The 19,203-nt window shown below is 35.9% G+C and overlaps 2 protein-coding genes across 2 annotated transcripts; both read right to left on the reverse strand.

Moving 5' to 3' along the window:
- Positions 1-730: 730 nt before the first annotated feature.
- Positions 731-8,392, reverse strand: LOC101469182 (sialic acid-binding Ig-like lectin 14). The gene is made up of 8 exons (XM_076889544.1): positions 8,273-8,392; positions 7,624-8,031; positions 7,211-7,531; positions 6,846-7,103; positions 2,663-2,944; positions 2,425-2,530; positions 2,266-2,335; positions 731-1,330 (listed from the first exon to the last, which is right to left on the reverse strand). Exons 1-8 carry the CDS (start codon positions 8,331-8,333, stop codon positions 1,235-1,237), a joined length of 1,602 nt encoding a protein of 533 aa, XP_076745659.1. The 5' UTR covers positions 8,334-8,392; the 3' UTR covers positions 731-1,234.
- A 2,776-nt stretch (positions 8,393-11,168) lies between these two features.
- Positions 11,169-16,875, reverse strand: LOC143420959 (basement membrane-specific heparan sulfate proteoglycan core protein-like). The gene is made up of 10 exons (XM_076889607.1): positions 16,794-16,875; positions 16,217-16,537; positions 15,844-16,101; positions 14,955-15,212; positions 14,157-14,414; positions 13,736-13,993; positions 13,359-13,643; positions 13,045-13,150; positions 12,876-12,945; positions 11,169-12,057 (listed from the first exon to the last, which is right to left on the reverse strand). The coding sequence occupies exons 2-10, from the start codon at positions 16,512-16,514 to the stop codon at positions 11,758-11,760; spliced, it is 2,091 nt and encodes a 696-aa protein (XP_076745722.1). The 5' UTR covers positions 16,515-16,537; positions 16,794-16,875; the 3' UTR covers positions 11,169-11,757.
- Positions 16,876-19,203: the final 2,328 nt, after the last annotated feature.

Consider the following 19,203-nt stretch of genomic DNA (forward strand, 5'->3'; position numbering starts at 1 on the left):
TAAGTCTGCTATTTCTGTAAGTAGAGGTTTTCAGTTCCCTTTTGTATTTTGTGTTTCACCTTTTTTGTATTTTGGTCATCAGCCTAAATAAACGGCTTGTTTGTTTCACTCAGTCTATCTGTGAGATTACATTTGGGCCCTCCTCTCCACTACATACCTATGACATATGATCCTGTATTTGCTTGTGTTACACAATTCAGACTGCTACAGCATGAATAGGTGTTCTGACTTTGACTAAACCATCAGACATGGTGCAGCAGCACCAGGATCACAACTCCACAGTATCTGACTTGTCATGTACCGCTGCTGGGTTACACTGCCCCCTATTGGTGAATGGTGTGAAGGGTAGAGGAGAAAAAAAACTCACTACAAACAAAAGTGTCAAATCTCACTGTTTTTTTTTTGTTTTGTTTTGTTTTTGTTTTGTTTTTTTCAGTTTTATATGTTAGGATTTTTTACCCTACAATATTAAATGCCTTGAGGCAACAGTGATTTGGCTCTGTATAAATTAAATTTATGTCATTCAATTTTAAATGCCACTGGAACAATATGGTGGATACCCATGCCAACATAACATAAGGAAATTTCTTACAAGCTGGAGGTTTTCAGAGAAAAGAAAATACATGACCTTAGATATGAAGTTTGGTAACTGGGAAAAATACATTACTGAGAACAAAATACTGAGAACAAAATATTAAGTAGCTGTATGGTAAAAAAGGGCAACTGTAAATAAATGTACACACTTTTAATTATATCTTTTCAATGTTTCTGACAAGACAATCTCAGGGTGGGCATTTGCCATCTCAACAATAAAACAGGAAAAAATCATTCCACAACACATAGACTTAAGACTAAGATTAAACTGAAGATTTTAATATAATAAAGACATATCTAAAATTTGTATCAACTGTGACATTTTTCTAAAATATCATGCTATTTCGGATAATTTGAGAGACAAGCTGACACTGGAACATTTGATTATTTATTCTTTGAAACTGAAAAACCATATTGGCCACAAGCACTTTTTCCTGACCATGATGGAGATTTAAAACAAATTCTTATCCTTATGTCCGTCTTCCTTTTCTGGAAAACAGTCTTTTATCTCCAGTACCACCACCTCCCCCTCTTTCACCTTATTCTCCACCATCATCTCCACCTTCTTCTTGTACTACTTTCTTAATTTGAGCATCATTTATCACTTTCCTCCTTAATGCTTCCCTGGCACTATTTCTTTTTAAAGGGATAAATTAGTGTCAGCATACTCCACTTCTTTTGGTCCACTGTTTAAGATCAGAGTCTGATTTTCTTCTAATAGGGAACCATCATATACCTGTTAGATAGAAAGTAAATAATATTAGTTGTTCATTTCTATCTGGTATCTTTACATTCTTTTGTTATTAAATTGTTGTGACTTTTTTTGGCCTGATAATCAACTTGATGCAACGTTGAATCTTGAATTACTGTCATGCTTTGCAGTTTTTGTATTTGTTGTTTTTGATCATGGCTGTTAAAGATGCATTTTTGCTCATTTATAGGTTCATGATTAGATTTTGGTTCACCAGAATAAGTCTGCAGGTTTCAGTGTTATAAAGCATCTCTTTTCCTGCTTAGTCTGCAAGTCCAGTCTGCTATGATTAGTGAATTTGTTTGGTTGGCACACAACCTTAATTGTACTGTATCTGTAGTCATAACTCTATGAGCATGGGTAACAAAACGTTATAGTTTGACCATACACATTTCAAACTGAATCCCAACACAATTCATAAAAATGTTTTCAGGCTTTAACACTTGCAAAATAACTGGCATTATGAGCAGTTATTTCTCTTCTAACGCATATGTTTTCAGTTGATCTGTTAGTGAAATTATGCACAAATTAACTTTCTCAATTTGAACTAAACTTGGCGGACAGACAAATGGTGGGTATGTAAAAGAAATCAGTTCATTGTGGAATGAAAATGGCCCATTTCCTTTCAAATTGTAGAAACCTTTTTTACAGTTTAAATGAAACTTCTTTCAATGCTTAAAAAGTTAAAACTTCACTATAATCCACATGCAGTACTTTGGTTTATTTTAATTGGTTTTAATGTTTTTAATTTCAAAAGCTTTGGATCTTTGCAACTTTGCAGACTTTTAGTAGTGCAAAAACAATTATGAAATATTAATCAATAAAGTGTAAATATGGCCACTTCAGCATTCTAGACATGTGAGCAAAAACTTATATAATACCAGTTATATTAAAAAAAAATGCCACATGAACATCACTACCTGTGGATCATCTTGACGTCTGTCCATCTCCAAAGTCTCATGAAGGTTTCCAGAGCTCTTCTGTTTTTTTCTGAGAATTATATTTTTTAAGAAGCAAATTCATGTTCAGCCTTATTTACAGAGAAAACCTAATAATAATTAGAAAAGTAAATGCTGTACCTGTAATACTTTTTGGCCAAAAAGCAAACAACTGCTGTAAGAAGTGTCCCAATCAAAAAGGCAACGATGACTTTTAGGTATCCCTTGCTTAAATCTAACGGTTGCTCTGCACTCAAAGGAACAACATGGAAAAAAACCACATTTTTACTTCATTATATTTTGCACAAGTTAAATGTTTTCTTATGTGTTACTAAAAAAATAATTGTTGCGGTCAAAAATTGTTTATTTGAAAACATACCATATTTTTTAGAGTTGTTGTGGATTGTGAATTTTTCTTTAGCTTCTTCATTTCCATTGTTGCTGACACATTCAAGAGTGATGTTGCCATGCTTTTCTACATTTAGGCTGACAGTGCTGTTGACTGTGTCATTTGACACAGCAGTAATGACAGAGTACTCAGTGTTGTTCTTGAGGGGCAACCACTGGATGGTAGGTAAAGGAAACCCTTCAATGATACACACACAGGTCAAGACCTGTGACTGAAGCACACATCCTGAACCATTTTGAATATTTGATAGCCCTGTAAAAAGAAATGCCAGATCATAAAAAAAAGTAAATTGTGAGTTTGGTATGAATATGAATTTCAGATTCAAGATTAGTGCTGTCTACTTACAAGTCACAGTCACTCTGACATTTACGGTCACAATTGTGTCCAGATGTTTTGCAGCACAGATGTACTGTCCAGAATCTTTTGCTGTCACATTTGGGATGAAAAGTGTTGCTGATCCAGTGTCATTGTGCAAATTAGTTTGAATTCCACTCTGAAGATTTGTGTTGTCACTAACTTTTTTCCACCCAATAAGAGCTGAAGGGATACTTTCAACACTGCAGGTCAAATTCAGAACATCTCCCTCATTAAGAGTTGTATTCCCAGTTATCAGTGGTCTCCTTTTATCTGTGGAACAGAATTCAGCAATTTATAATATGGAGGGCAAAAAAAGAATTGTTCAAGATAACCTTTAAAGAATCATGAAAGACTAAGTTTCCTTGTTCCTCATACTGCTCTCCATGATTCACATCCCAACACTAAAAGAGGGAATATCCTTGGGAATAGAAGTAATATTGGTATCTCATCCATAATTAGATTTCAATTCACTTGTATTTCTCTTTTTCGAATTCAAACATTGAAGGCAAATCACACTCTGTGCTATGGAACGTTTTCTTGAGAGTCAGGTGTTTGGGAATGGAAAGAGAGTACCCAAATGCAGGACACACATACTGACTGACTATGGGCATGGTGTTTATTATAAAGATGGGATGAACAGAACATGGAAGGTTGAACTAAACTGATTAAGTGGACTGAACTGACAACACACATAAGGAATAGGCAATGACGAGACAAGAAACTGAGGGAAACTGAGGGCTTAAATACACTGCATATTGACAATGAATGGAAACAGGTGAGAACACAGCTGACCTAAATATAGTAGAAGATTGGTACTGTCTACTTACAAGTCACAGTCACATCAACATATAAGGTCAGAGTTGTGTCCAGATGTTTTGCTGTACAGATGTAATGTCCAGAATCTTCTGCTGTCACGTTCTGGATGACAAGTGTAGCTGATCCAGTGTTATTGTGCAGATCAGTGTAAGTTCCAATATGAAGGTTTGTGTTGGAGCTAGGTTTTTTCCACACAATAAGAGCTGGAGGGATACTTTCCACACTGCAGGTCAAATTCAGAACATCTCCCTCTTTAACAGTTGTATTCCCAATGATCAGAGGTTGCCTTAAATCTGTGGAGCAGATTTTAGTAATTTATTTAAGATAAAGAAGGATGAAATGGCTAAAACAAAAATATTGGAATATTCTAATGGATGACAAAACCTTTGACACAGAGAGTGATTTTGTACAATACTTTTTCCATGTAGGGGGCATTTTGGCTAGCATGTTTCGGCTTTATTTTTGCCTTGATGATGCAGTGAGGGACACGAATGTCCTCGTTATTTACAGTATGGAGGGAAACAAAATAATTATTCAAGATACCTAAACACAGAAAGTGGGAATATCTTTCGATAAGATGATGTCTGACCATTCTCAAGTAAAATAGGCAGCATGTTTTTGTTGGCATGGTTTAAGTTTCCTTGTTCCTCATACTGCTCAGTATTATTCACATCAAAACACTAAAAGAGGGAATATCCTTGGGAATAATAGTTAGTAATGTCATTAATAACATTAATGCAATTAAAATCAATTTTTTAATACAGTGGCAAATCAATCGATAATAAGTTTCCTTGGGGTAGTGTTTAGTACTTACATATGCTGGTAAGGTAGTCATAATTTGGTCTAAACATTTTAGGAAGTGTTTTAATTAATGTGGACTTTTGATGATATGATATTTTGTATTGATGAAGGGTCATAATAAGATCATCTATGTTATCTCTCTTTCAATTTACCAATTCACCTCTATTTCTCTTTTAACAATTCAAAAGTTGAAGGGACATCACACTCTAAATTTTGGAACACTTTATTATACCTTTAAATAAAAGTATGGCTACTTTTCCAATATATTATAGTGAAATATTAGTGCTGTCTACTTACAAGTCACAGTCACATTGATGTAAGAAATCAGAGTTGTGTCCAGATGTTTTGCTGAACAGATGTACTGTCCAGAATGTTCTGCTGTCACATTCTGAATGACAAGTGTAGCTGATCCAGTGTCATTGCACAGATCAGTGTAAGTTCCAATATGAAGGTTTGTGTTGGAGATAGGATCTTTCCACACAATAAGAGCTGGAGGGATACTTTCCACACTGCAGGTCAAATTCAGAACATCTCCCTCTTTAACAGTTCTATTCCCATTGATCAGAGGTTGCCTTGAATCTGTGAAACACATTTTAGTAATTTATTTAATAAAGAAAGGATGAAATGGCTAAAACAAAAATATTTTAATATAAATTTAACACCAAAAGAGGGAATGTCTTTCAAAAAACTGTTCCATTGCTCCAGTAGTTTTCCAGAGAAACAATGCCAAATTGTACAGTAGCTGCTCTGGCAGTGCATTGTGGCCTGATAACTACTGTTTTATTTTTGAAAATGTATTTCTATTTTCTTACCCACCTTTATCTTTATGTCATGACATTTAAAACAGGCTTACTGTAACAATACAGATCAAGGTTTTTGGCTACCTATCATGTTTATACAATTATGTGAAATTCTAAACTTTACTAGAAGGTTAGTACTGTCTACTTACAAGTCACAGTTACACTAACATAAGAAGTCACGGTGGTATTCAGATGTTTTGCTGTACAGATGTACTGTCCAGAATGCTGTGCTGTCACATTTGGAATGGTAAGTGTAGCTGATCCAGTGTCATTATACAGGTAAGTTCCACTATGAAGGTTTGTGTTCCTACTAATTTTTTTCCACACAATAAGAGCTGGAGGGAAACTTTCAATACTGCAGGTCATATTCAGAACATTTTCTTCTTCTACAGTTGTATCGCCAGTGATCTGAAGTTTCCTTTTATCTGTGGGACACACAAGTAAAGTGGGATGAAACAATGAATGTAATACTAAAAAAAACCATTAAAAAATAACCTTTGATCCATACAGTGATAGGATCCAATATTTTTCACACTGAGGGAAATTTTCTGTTTTGGCTTTATTTTTCTCTAATAGTGCTCTCCACTATAGTCACTGAAACACCAAAAAGAGGTAGAATGGTCTTTCATCTATCAGAAACAATACCGAAGCTGACTACCTGTCAGGTTTATAAACGTATGTGTATTAGTGAACTGCAGATTTGAGAAGATTATTACCGTCTACTTACAAGTCACAGTTACGCTGACATTTACAGTTAGAACTGTATCCAGATGTTTTGCTGCACAGACATATTGTCCAGAATGTTCTGCTGCCACATTCTGGATAACAAGTGTAGCTGATCCAGTGTCATTGTACAGATCATTGTTAGTTCCATTGTAAGGATTTATATTGGAAGTCAACGTTTTCCAAACAATAAGAGCTGGAGGAAAACTTTCAATGCCGCAGGTTAGATTCAGAACATCTCCCTCTTTAACGACCGTTCTCCCAGCGATCTGAGGTTTCCTGTAATCTGTGCAGCACATTTACTTGGTTTATTTAAGGAAGGAGACAATAACATATAACCATTTACCACAAAAATATGAGTGAGCTTCTGCACTAAATTGTAGATGCTAATGTTAACAACAAACTAAACTGATACAGTGTCTTTAACATGTGCACAGTTATTTTCTATCAATCAGCATTTAAAGAACAATTTGATTATTGTAGAATCTCACTGGAGGTTTTCTCTTGAATATACACACAATATTTACAATGTTTCCATTTCTATAACTACATTCATTTTCCAGGAATGTTCTTTATGAAAGTAATCCTGTCTCTTTTTCAGAAGACCGTTTAAAAAAATTGTTTTTTTCTTTGAAAGCACAAAATTGTGAACTTACACATCACCCTTACAGTGACTTTCTCCTTCAGAGTATTGTTCATATATTGAGCCGTACAAACATACTGTCCAGCATGTTTTGTTGTTGCATTTAGGATTATAAATGTTGCTGATCTCGAATCACTTTTCAGGTTTGTGTCAGAACTAAGTCTGGACCACCTAATCAGAGATAGAGGGAAACTTTCAACACTGCAGGTCAGATTCAGTGATTCATGCTCCTTCACCCTTGTAACACCACGTATTTTAACTTCTTTCAAGTCTATGAGTCAAAAAGACAAAAAAAATAACTTCCTTACATTTTTCTCCCCAAAAGTTGTACAATTCAACAAGGTTCACAACATTTTATGTTTGTAGCAAAGTACTCACAGTTCACATTCAAGGTTGAAGTCTCTTCTGTAATTGTTTCACCTGTAAAACTGATCTTACAGGTGACGTTCGTGTTGTGATGTTTAGCTGATGGGTTAAAGGTCAAAGTTGAGACAGGACTCTGTGTTGCATCAGTCAGATTCTCAGTCTTGTAATCAGTGCTGTTTCCTGTAATGTAAGATTCAGTCCCTCCTGCTCCTCTCCATGTCCAGGTGATTTCAGGAACAGATCCAGAGCAGAGATCAGGAGCAGTGCAGGTCAGTGTGGCCTGCTGTCCCTCAGTCAGTGTGGGAATCATTACTGTGGGCTTCAGCTTAAAACCTAATGGAAACAATTCATTTTTGATTTTTGGTTATACATTTAGGGTGTTTAAGACTTCAAGCATGTTTTTGTTTTAGTCTACATTTTTATACCTTTTACATAAACAGTCACTCTTGGAGAGAATGAAAATCCATCAGGTTTTCCATTCAGTTCACCAGTAACTCTGAGGTGATATGATCCAGAATCAGACTGTTTTAGCTTATTAATGAAGATGCTGCAGTTGTTCTGGCTCAGATCAGGCTCCAAAAAGGACACTCGGGCTTTAAACCCAGATTGAACTTTAATGCTGTTGTTGGTGTGAAATATCATGATTGGATTACCACATCTTGGTTCAGATACTTCACATTTATACCAAGCTATATGTTTAGGTGTAAAGCCATCACCAGTCCTATAAGAACACGGGATCACAACACAGAGCCCAGCCTCTACTGTTACTTCTCCCTCATTGAGAGTGACACAGTATCCACTGACACAGTGTTGTCGTCCCCAGGCTGAGGCACCTATTAATGCAAGGGAAATATAAAAAAATAGACAGTTTTTAGTTTCAAACAGTAAAAGATCGTGTCTGATCCTTGATACATTACTACTTGAGACAGTAATAATACTAAATTATCATAAATTCTGGTTGATAATAGATCATTTATAATCTGGATACATGTTATGAAACAGTTTTATATGCAAATGTTAAAAGATTATTGAATATCAGCTGAATTAGGAGGTTACTTAGAAGAAGATACAAACTTATGTCAGCACTGCTACATGTCACAGAGGAAAGCAGAGCGGCCAAGATGAGGACAGACATGCTTGATATCCGATGCTCGACACGTTGAATCTCTTCCTCCACTGGACAAATTTGTATTAATGCTAAAAATAAACATTCGGAAATTACATTAAATGAAAGACTCCAGCTACAGTCACACATCTCATGAAAGTCACATCTTATGTCACATGCTTATTTATGTTGTAATTATGATGTGTACATCCTTTACCGAGGACTACGGCTGCTCCAAAGACTTAATCTTTATATAGTTAAGCACTTAACAGGACAGTTTTATGTTATCTGTATCAATGTATTATACACAGTTAACTCATAGTTATTACAGCAGTGAGATCAATAATAGTTTAGTATAAAATAAATAAGATAAAAATTGGTTAAATAATATAACAAAATATGGTTCATCTGCAGTTTAAAGTATAAACTTGAAAACCATCTTTACCTATTTTTGTCTTGTTCTTGTTCTCTCTTCTGTCCGAACTGATCTGTGCTGACGTTTTAATTCAAAGTTTCTGTTCCTCACTTTTTTCTATTTCTTCCTTCGTTTTGCAACAGGATTCCCAGATGTTTATCAGCATAACACTGAACTTTACAGACTGGCTTTGATAAAGTTATTATTACATCACACATACGTATCATACATATCACATATGTATGATATACATATGTTTCATTTCATTGATTGAATAATTAGTGTTTAGTAGGAAAAATGTTCTTTGAGGAATTTAAATACCAGTAAAATCATATCATTGTGATTATTGTGTTTTTTTTATTTTTTTTCTGTGACTTCAACAGAGTAACCCACAAATAGAACAACTATATTGCCATTAATGGGCTTTGTCAAAAACTAAAAACTGCATGTATTAAAATGGTAGATTAAATGGAGTAAAATGCCCAAAATAAAATAAAGAATGCCACTCAGCATTTCCCCATTTCAGCTGCATACAACATCTCTGCAAATACTTCAGCATTTTTTTTTTTTTTTTGTGTAACGTATTTGTATTGTGTGACAGCTGTACTGTGTATTTTAACACCATATAAGGCACTGATGTGCTCGCTGTATCTATGGAAACCTCTTGTTAAGCTTGAGGTGTAACATTGTGTGTGTGTGTGTGTGTGTGTGTGTGTGTGTGTGTGTGTGTGTGTGTGTGTGTGTGTGTGTGTGTGTGTGTGTGTGTGTGTGTGTCATTCCAGTCTGACAGCTTGGGGGGAAGAAACTTTTCCGTAGTCCTGTAGTGAGGGCCCGGATGCTCTGGTACTTTTTCCAGAAGGCAGCTTCTAAAATCTCAGATGAAATGCATGTGAATTGTTGGACAATTTCAGATGATCTAAAGTACCCCAGTGACTGACTCAGGGTTTAAATGAACTCTCCTTCTGGAACAGAAAGGCCAGAGTTTCCTTCTTTTCTTTTTTTGAGTTGAACTTTTTTCTTGAGTTCTTGTATAAGAAAATAGAAAAGTGAGGGGAGAATGTAAGATTGCTATAGGGTCAACACGTGTGGTGCTTTTAACTTGGAGCCGAGATACCACATGCTTTAAAAAGAATGAGTGACAATTCCAAGTCAATAGCCAGGATTGCAGTATGTTGGTCTATTTTCTAATACCAATGAGAAAATGTGCTGCTGAAAAGAGCTGAAGTAATCTACAGTAGCAGAGAAAACAAAAGCATGAATAACATTTTCATGACATTTAAATCTGGAGATGGCTGTTATTGAGAGTGTGGGCTTTTCTCATTTCTCTCACATTTTATGCTTCCATTTCTTTCTTCTCCATCCTTCTGCCTGTAATTTGGAAATTTATCTCAGTGTGTTGCCTTAGAGGAATTCCTAGTTCCTAAAATACATCTGGAGGAGATGGGAATGAGGACCTCTGCAGAAGGAGCTATAAGCAAAGATTAAGCAGCAACTTCAGGGGCTGAAAACTGAAACAAACATAAAAGAGCCACCCTTAGTGAGGATGCAGAGGTGGTCCGCTTATCTGTAAAGTATAAAACAACCATGACACACCAGGAATATAACGCTAAGGGTTAAAATCATGTGTACAGAGTGTGTTAAGGGTTAATAATATGTGTGGATAAATTAAAAACATAAGCTATAAAAAATATTTAAGGTTATGATCATGTAAAAATCACAGATAATTTTGAGTTAAAAGCAGGATGAGTTTTTTAAAATTTTGTTGTGTCTTTAAGTACAGATGCTGGGTTTGGTTGTACTTGACTTATGCTACTCAAAGATGCCACTAGATGGCGCATACTGCTCAGGATGAATGCAAAACCTTGTTAGAGGCAAGTAAATGAAAATAAATAGTATATGAATATATAAAGAGTGTTGATATTTTGTAGCCATAAAATCAAAAATTGTTTATATTCTTTGCACTTTAAGCACTTGTTGGCCATGTCTTAGAACTGATATGCCTTTCCTGAAGAAAATGTTGCACGCTTCGTTTTGTAGGGAAATACGTTACCATACTGAAAAAAGGGAATTTCATCATTACTGTCATAACCTGATTTTGACTGCTGGAATGAGAAAACTGTTGTTTGAGCAAGCAACTTAAAAACAGCCCCAAATAATATGTAAACTGTAGTGTGCTTGTTGAAAGTGAGCATGCAGACTGCTTGTAATTTTAAGCTATAAAGACTTTTGTATATTGTTTTTAGGAACCCTTACACGTGCATTGTTATTGTGTACTTAAGGAGTGTTCGGGGACTTTTGACATTAGCATTAGAACCACTGAAGCTAGTTATATCATTAGCTTGAAATAGATTGTTTGGTATAAAACAAATGATTTGGTCAAAATAAACATTCTGACTTGATGAACGTGTCGGATAAAAACTCAAAAAGAAAATAAATGATCTCATGCAAGACAGGGAAAAAATAAATTTACTAAGCAAAAAGACGTACATTTTTCAGCAAGAATACAAAGTACAAAAAACATGGTTTAAAATGGCATTTTGTGAAAGCACTAAAAGGAAACTCCAAAGATCATTTGTCACACTTTGGCTGTACACTTTCAAATATATGTGGCCAGACAATGTCAGTGTTGGCCATCTGCCAAATGGAAACTTAAACCGTTAAAAATCTGCAAAATACATCAAGAATACAGTAAAAAAAAGTTAAGCCACTATATTTACTACTACAGCTAAATGTCATTGGGCAAGATTTTATAGTAAAGAAGTATAGACATCTAAAAATTGCTTAACCATGACATTTTTCTAATATGTGTAATCATTAAACTATTGCAGAGCATTATATTCAGAGGTAACATTTTCATCCCTGTAAGATTTGATTTGTTAATATTTGTGAAGTTTACAACATAGAGAAAATTTTAATTCAAACACAAAATGGAAATTTTAATTCAAAAATTAATTCAAACACAAAATGGAAATCCATCCATCCATCAATTACATCTGAAGAGATCAATATTTATCCTTAGCAACTATACAAAAGAATTCCTCAATTATCATCTATTATGTCATTCACAGTGGAGTACACTGCCTCATCTTCCCCTTCCTTCTTTTCTGGTTCACAGTGTTTCATCTCCCCCTCCAACATTTTACCGTCGTCTCCATCATCATCTACTTGTTCTTTTTTTATTATCCTCTTTATTTCAGCGTACTCCGTCTTTGTGCTTTCTTGCGTCCTTGCTGGCTTTGTTTTTAACAGGGAAAAATCAATGGTGGCATATTCCACTTCTTTTGTCCCACTGTTTGAGTTCAGGGTCTGGTTGTTTTGTAATGCTTGACCATCATATATCTGATAGGTACAAAGTAAATTGTTTCAGTCATTTATCAGCTACAGGCAGCCCAACATTGTGCAAACTATCCATTTATCTAGTGTGTATTCTTTCATGCTTCAAAGGGTGTGAGTTCTGCGCCATATTCTAAGTCAAGCTATCCTATTTGTTTGGTTTCTCTCTCCATCTGTCCCTTCCTGCGTTGTGCTGGTGTAAGGGGTGCACCTGTAAATTGCTAGGCAGTGTTAAACGTCGCCTAGCAGAATAAAGGCAGCGTCACTTTATTCGGAAGCCTCTGCCTACCATTACAGCTATGCCTTGTTGTCAGCCCATGTTTTCAATGATGCACCTATCTAAAGTTGTATAATATGTAGTGTTCATTAAAGGATTGGCTTTTCATTTCTGGAAAACAATCAACTTTCCTGACACTGTCTTGCTTGACACTGTCTTGTGTGTTGTTGTTTAGTGTAGTCCTGATGGACTGAGCTGACTTATTATTGTTTCACCTGATAGCGCTGTGCAGTGAGTGGTTAGTTTGGTGGGGTGGTTTGTTTTAATATAAGAGATGGTTCAGTGTGTGTGTGTGTGTGTGTGTGTGTGTGTGTGTGTGAGAGAGAGATTCCTATCTACATACTATGCATATACATCTGCCTTTATGTAACACAGAGATGTGAAAGATTTTTATTTTTATGCCTTGAAATGATGAGTTTTATCCAGTGGAATCCAGTGTGGATTACCAGCAGCAGTAAGACTTCTTCCAAATGTATGCAAGATATTTGTGCAGAAACCCATTTTATTATTTTAAGTTATATCAAAAAAGATGAATCAACATAAATACCAGTGGGTCATCTGGACGTGTCAGCATCACAAAAGTGTCATTCAAATGTCCAGAACTCGTCATTTCTTTCCTGTAGAAAAGGGCATGTTTACAGAAACAATGTTGAAATGAATCTTAATTTGCATCTACACGGAAACATTAATAATAACTACAAAAATAAATTCTGTACCTGTAGCACTTTTTTGCCAAAAAGCAAACACCTGATGAAAGAACTGCACCAATCAAAAATGCAATGATAATTTCCAGAAATTGCCACCTAAGACCCGATGACGGCTCTGCACTCGAAGGAAACAACATGAAAAACCTGTTAACTCACATATTGAATTATATACAGCACACCTAATGGCTAGTCTAACGATTGTCTTAATTACATAGGTCATAGATTACATGGGTCCAAAAATGGTAGTAAAAATGTCAAGTGGTTAAAAGTGTTACAGAAAGGGTTTTAATTTAAAACAACAACAACAACCAAACAAAACTTACCATCTTTTTTGGACAAGTTGTTATTGATCAGCAGGTTCTCTCTTACTTCTCCATTTCCATTGTTGCTGACACATTCAACAGTGCTGTTGCCATGGTTTTTTACAGTGAGACTGACAGTGCTGTTGACTGTGTGGTTTGATACACTAGTAATGACAGAGTACTCTGTGTGGTGATTCAACAGAGGCCATGTGATGTTAGGTAAAGGAAAGCCTTCACTGATGCACACACAGATCAAACCCTCAGACTGAAGCACACATCCTGAGCCATTCTGTATCTTTGTATGCCCTGTAAACATGTAGTCAGAATCATAAAACAGGACACGCTGCAAGCTATAATGTTAATGAACTTCAGGTTAAAAATACATGCCATCTACTTACAAGTCACAGTTACATCAACATATGAAGGCACAGCTGTGTCCAGATGTTTTACTGTACAGATGTACTGCCCTGAATGTTCTGATGTTACATTATGGATGACAAGTGTAGCTGATCCAGTGTCATTGTGCAGCTTTGTGTTAGAACTAAGTTTAGACCACACAATCACGGATGGAGGAAAACTTTCAGCACTGCAGGTCAGATTCAGAACATCTCCCTTCCTCACAGTTGTATTCCCAATGATCTGAGCAGCCCTGTTATCTGTGGAGAATATTTAGGTGGTTTATTTAAGGAGTTTGGAAACAACACTGGCACATAATCATTCTTCATGACTTCAACTGCAAAATTAACCTGGAAGATGATAAGGCTGCTGATGAAATCACTGGTGATGTTATCCAGTAATGTGACAATGTGTGGTACTTACATATTACTGTTATGGTGACGTTTTCCTTTAGGGTATTGTTCATATATGTAACTGTACAGATGTACTGTCCAGAATGATCCGGTTTCACATTTTGAATGAAAATTGTAGCTGATCCAGTGCCATTGTGCAGGTTTGTGTCAGAACCAAGTTTAGACCACACAATCAGAGATGGAGGGAAACTGTCAACACTGTAGGTCAGATTCAGAACATCTCCCTCCTTAACAGTTGTATTCCCAATGTTCTGAGCAGCCCTGTTATCTGTAAAATACATTTCAGTGATTTCAGTGTTATATTTATGGAGAGGGCAAGTTACACTGACATGTAATCATTCAACCAGAAAAATGAAGGATAAGAATGATAACAACGCGAGTTTAATTAATGCAAAGTGTAAAATGCCACAAATGTCATTAAAATGCAAATTACAATTTGGTCACTGTACAACATCATAATAGTTTTCAACAGGCTCTTAATACATTTCCTCTTACTTCCCCTGTATAGTGCAGTCTACAGTGTTCCTCTTTCTAAGCAAATTTTTACTCTACATCATCGTCTTCAACTTATCAAAATTATTTTAAATGACATTTTTGAAAAGTACAAGTCGTCAGTGGTATCACTGTCTAAACATTTCAAAGCCAATATACACAGATATTGAGATGATATCACATATTTAATGAGGTGTGGCTGTAAGAGTTATTCAAAAGAATTACACTAATCTAAATGCACCATTTCAGAAACCAGATGAAACGAATATGATCACTGCTAAAAATCTTCTGCTTAAAAGCACAGTTTTGTACTTACATATCACTGTGATATTGATATCCTTCTTCAGGGTATTGTTCATATATGTAACTGCACAGATGTACTGTCCAGAATGTTCTGGTTTCACATTCTCAATGACAAGCCTGGCTGATCCAGAATAACTGTGCAGGTTTGTGTCAGAACCAAGTTTAGACCACACAATCAGAGATGGAGGGAAACTGTCAACACCGCAGGTCAGATTCAGAACATCTCCCTCCCTAACAGTTGTATTCCCCATGATCTGATGTGTCCTGTTATCTGCAAAATACATTTCAGTGAGTTCAGTGGTATATTTAAGGAGAGGGCAAGTTGCACTGCCATTTTCTGTTCAATCAGAAAAATGCCCGAACACCCCCCAAAAAACATTAAAAAAAATCACATCTTGCAAAGCTGTGTAGATGTTAACTTGCAGGATAAGAATGATAACAATGTGTGTTTAATTAATGCAAAGTGTAAAATGCCATAAACGTCAATAAAATGCAAATTACAATTTGGTCACTGTACAACATCATAATAGTTTTCAAAAGGCTCCTAATACATTTCCTCTTACTTCCCCTGTATAGTGCAGTCTACAGTGTTTCTCTTTCTAAGCAAATTTTTACTCTACATCTATAAATAAAAGATATACATTTGTACATCGTCTTCAACTTATCAAAATTATTTTAAATGACATTTTTGAAAAATACAAGTCGTCAGTGGTATCACTGTCTAAACATTTCAAAGCCAATATACACAGATGTTGAGATGATATCACATATTTAATGAGGTGTGGCTGTAAGAGTTATTCAAAAGAATTACACTAATCTAAATGAACCATTTCAGGTATCAGATGAAACGAATATGATCACTGCTAAAAATCTTCTGCTTAAAAGCACAGTTTTGTACTTACATATCACTGTGATATTGATATCCTTCTTCAGGGTATTGTTCATATATGTAACTGCACAGATGTACTGTCCAGAATGTTCTGGTTTTACATTCTCAATGACAAGCCTGGCTGATCCAGAATAACTGTGCAGGTTTGTGTCAGATCCAAGTTTAGACCACTCAATCAGAGATGGAGGGAAACTGTCAACACCGCAGGTCAGATTCAGAACATCTCCCTCTCTAATAGTTGTAACACCACTGATTGTAATTTCTTTCATATCTGTGAGATAAAAATACACATTTTACAATCATGTTATTTCCTTTTCAGAATCTGCTGATGATTCAATAGATTTTAAAAAATGCAAACAATAAATAGGAGGTTGCAAAGTACTCACAGTTTACATGTACAGTCAAAGTCTCCTCTGTAGATTTTCTACCTGTGAAGTTGACCTTGCAAGTGACACTGGTGTTGTGGTGTTCAGCTGAAGGATTAAAGGTCAAAGTTGAGATGTGTCTCTGTGTGAAAGACTTCAGATTGTCAGTGTTGAAGTCAGTCCTGTTTCCTTTAATGTAAGATTCAGTCCCTCCTGATCCTCTCCATGTCCAGGTCATTTCAGGAACAGATCCAGAGCAGAGACCAGGAGCAGTGCAGGTCAGTGTGGCCTGCTGTCCCTCAGTCAGTGTGGGAATCATTACTGTGGGCTTCTGACTAAGACCTTATGGAAATAAATTGCATTAATGAACCCAAATTAACTACCGGAAGTTCATCTAGCACATTAATCTGGGTTCAAATAATAAGCTATTTAGTGAAAATGGTCGTTTTCCCAGGAACTGCTGCAGTTCCTACCAGCTACCATAGAGGTCAACAATTCCCCAAAATAATGAATACTTCATTAAGGCCTTAAAAATACTAAATATGTTATTGTACATGACATTTTTCTACATGATTGGCCTTGGAATAGCTTTTCATACCTTTAACAGAGACAGTTACTCTTGGAATGAATGTGAATCCATCTTCTTTCCCATTCAGTTCACCAGTAACTCTGAGCTGATATGATCCAGAATCAGACTCTTTCAGATCATTAATGATGATGCTGCAGTTGTTCTGACTCACATCAGGCTCCAAACGTGAGACTCGTCCTTCAAACGCAGCCTGAGCTTTTTTGTCTGTGTTTTTGTTGCTGTGAAATATTATTTCATCATCACTGCAACTGTGTTGAGATGTTTCACATTTGTACCAAACTGTATGTTTGGGTGTAAACTCATCAGCAGTAGTGAAAGAACACGGGATCACAACACAGAGTCCAGCCTCTGCTGTTAGTTCTCGCTCACTCAGATTAACACAGTATCCTTTGTCACAGTGTTGCTGGCCCCAGGCTGAAGCACCTGTTAATGCAAAGGGAAAGATAAATATAATGATATATCACAGTAACTTGTATTTTTTACACAAGGTGTTTGTTTGTGCTATATACAGCAACTATAGTTTTCACATTTCATAGTGTATTATATCCAGGTTATGAAATCTGCCTGGATATTAGTTAACAGTATCTCGAGACATGTTTCACAAAAGATTAAATTAATTGTTAAAAAGCCAACAGATGATAGTAAAGGCACAAATTTATGATGAATTGTGAGTGTTAATAAAATCTTATCATCTGGATAAATTTCAGGAAAAAAAGATTCAAATACAAATAAAGCAGAATTACATAAAATGAGAAGATACAAACCTGTGCCAACAATGCTGCCTTTTACAGAGAAAAACAGATTTGCCCAGATGAGCACAAACATGTTCGATGCTCGAGACGTTCAGTCTCTCCCTCCACAGAATAACTTGTCCAGCAGAGGAGCAGCCTCTGCTGTTAGTTTTTGTTCACAAAGGATAACACCAGTTTTGCAACCTAATTACAAGAATACAGAAGAGTCAAAATGTTTTTTAGCATTGCTGCTCTCAGAGAAAAGCAGAATACCCCAGATGAGAACAAATGTTCGATATGTGACATGTTCAGTTTATCCCTCCACAGAGAAACTTGAACGCAGATGATGTAAAGATGCAGAAATAAAACAAGGGATTGTCCACATTTTACATAATATATCTTAAAGGATGTCACATAATTTGTTAGCAGTCATATGTATAAACTCGGTCTTAATACATAGCTGTATCATTTAATTAATACAACAACAGAAACAAATGTAGAAACAGTCCACCAGTTTTTTTTTGTCCAGCACAAGTAACTTTTGTCAGCAGTGCCATATAGAAGAAAAGGTGGAATTGTATTTATTTTTTACCTTTTTCCTGTGTTTCTCGTTCTCTCTTCTCTCCACAGTGATCTCAGCTGACTGCCCTAGTCGTCTCTATTTTCTGTTTCTTCCTTGTTTTTGCACCAAGATTTCAGGAAGTTTCTCAGCACACGTTTAAATGTTACTGAGCAAGACTGGCTTCAGTAAAAGCACCATCTTATATCACACTATGTAAATGTATTTCTCACTACTTAAGCACTGAGAAATGCAGCTGTTTTATTTGCTTAAAAAAGACCCTCTACTGCTGAATCTCTGCATAGAGAGTATTCTTTTTTTTCTTGATAACTCGAAGCTGGTAAAAATTAAGGAATTGGAACTGGTGAAGAAAGCTCATGTTACTGACAGTGTGTGGTACATGCACAGTCATGGCCGCAAGTTTTGGCTGTGGCATAAAGTTTCTTTTTTGTGTACTTTGCTGATCTTTTGCTATCACTTGCATTTAATGTCTCACTGTATGTATACATTCAAAACAGAAGTAGCAACAAATCCAAAGGCAACTACCTGACTGTAGGCCACAAATGATCTGAAATCACATTACTGGCACACTGGTACAGCACATGTGAGTGAAAGCTTCACAAGCAACAGTGGTGTGTAAATTCAAGAAACATAAGAAACATGTTTCCCTCCTGTTTTTCTTTCCCTCCTTTGTGTATTTAATGTGTCTTCCTTTGCTCTTTGTTGCGTTGTCCCCTCACGGTGCTGTGTTTTTCTTCCATGCTCCTGGTAATGTTCTGGTTCTCTGTTTCCTGGTTTTCTAGTTTGCGCTACATGTTTTGAGTTTCTAGTTTAGTTTTCTTGTATTTTATTTTCAAGTTTTTCTACAGCAATAAAGCTGCCGTTTTGAGTTTATTCCTTTGTGTATGTGTCTTGCTTTTGGGTTCTTCATCCTGCCTGGCACACATCACATACTTTGACATTCTTGGGGCTTTAGCAGATTTCAAAGTTTCATACACGCCTTCATATTGCAGAGTTCACATAAGTAATATTTTTACGTGCATCAAAATAAGTTGTATTTAAAAGGAAATCTCACAATGTCTATGTTACCGTTTTATTTTAATATCAATATTCAATAAGCCAAAAATAA

The sequence above is a fragment of the Maylandia zebra genome, linkage group LG11, assembly GCF_041146795.1.
Source record: "Maylandia zebra isolate NMK-2024a linkage group LG11, Mzebra_GT3a, whole genome shotgun sequence".
Taxonomy (NCBI): domain Eukaryota; kingdom Metazoa; phylum Chordata; class Actinopteri; order Cichliformes; family Cichlidae; genus Maylandia; species Maylandia zebra.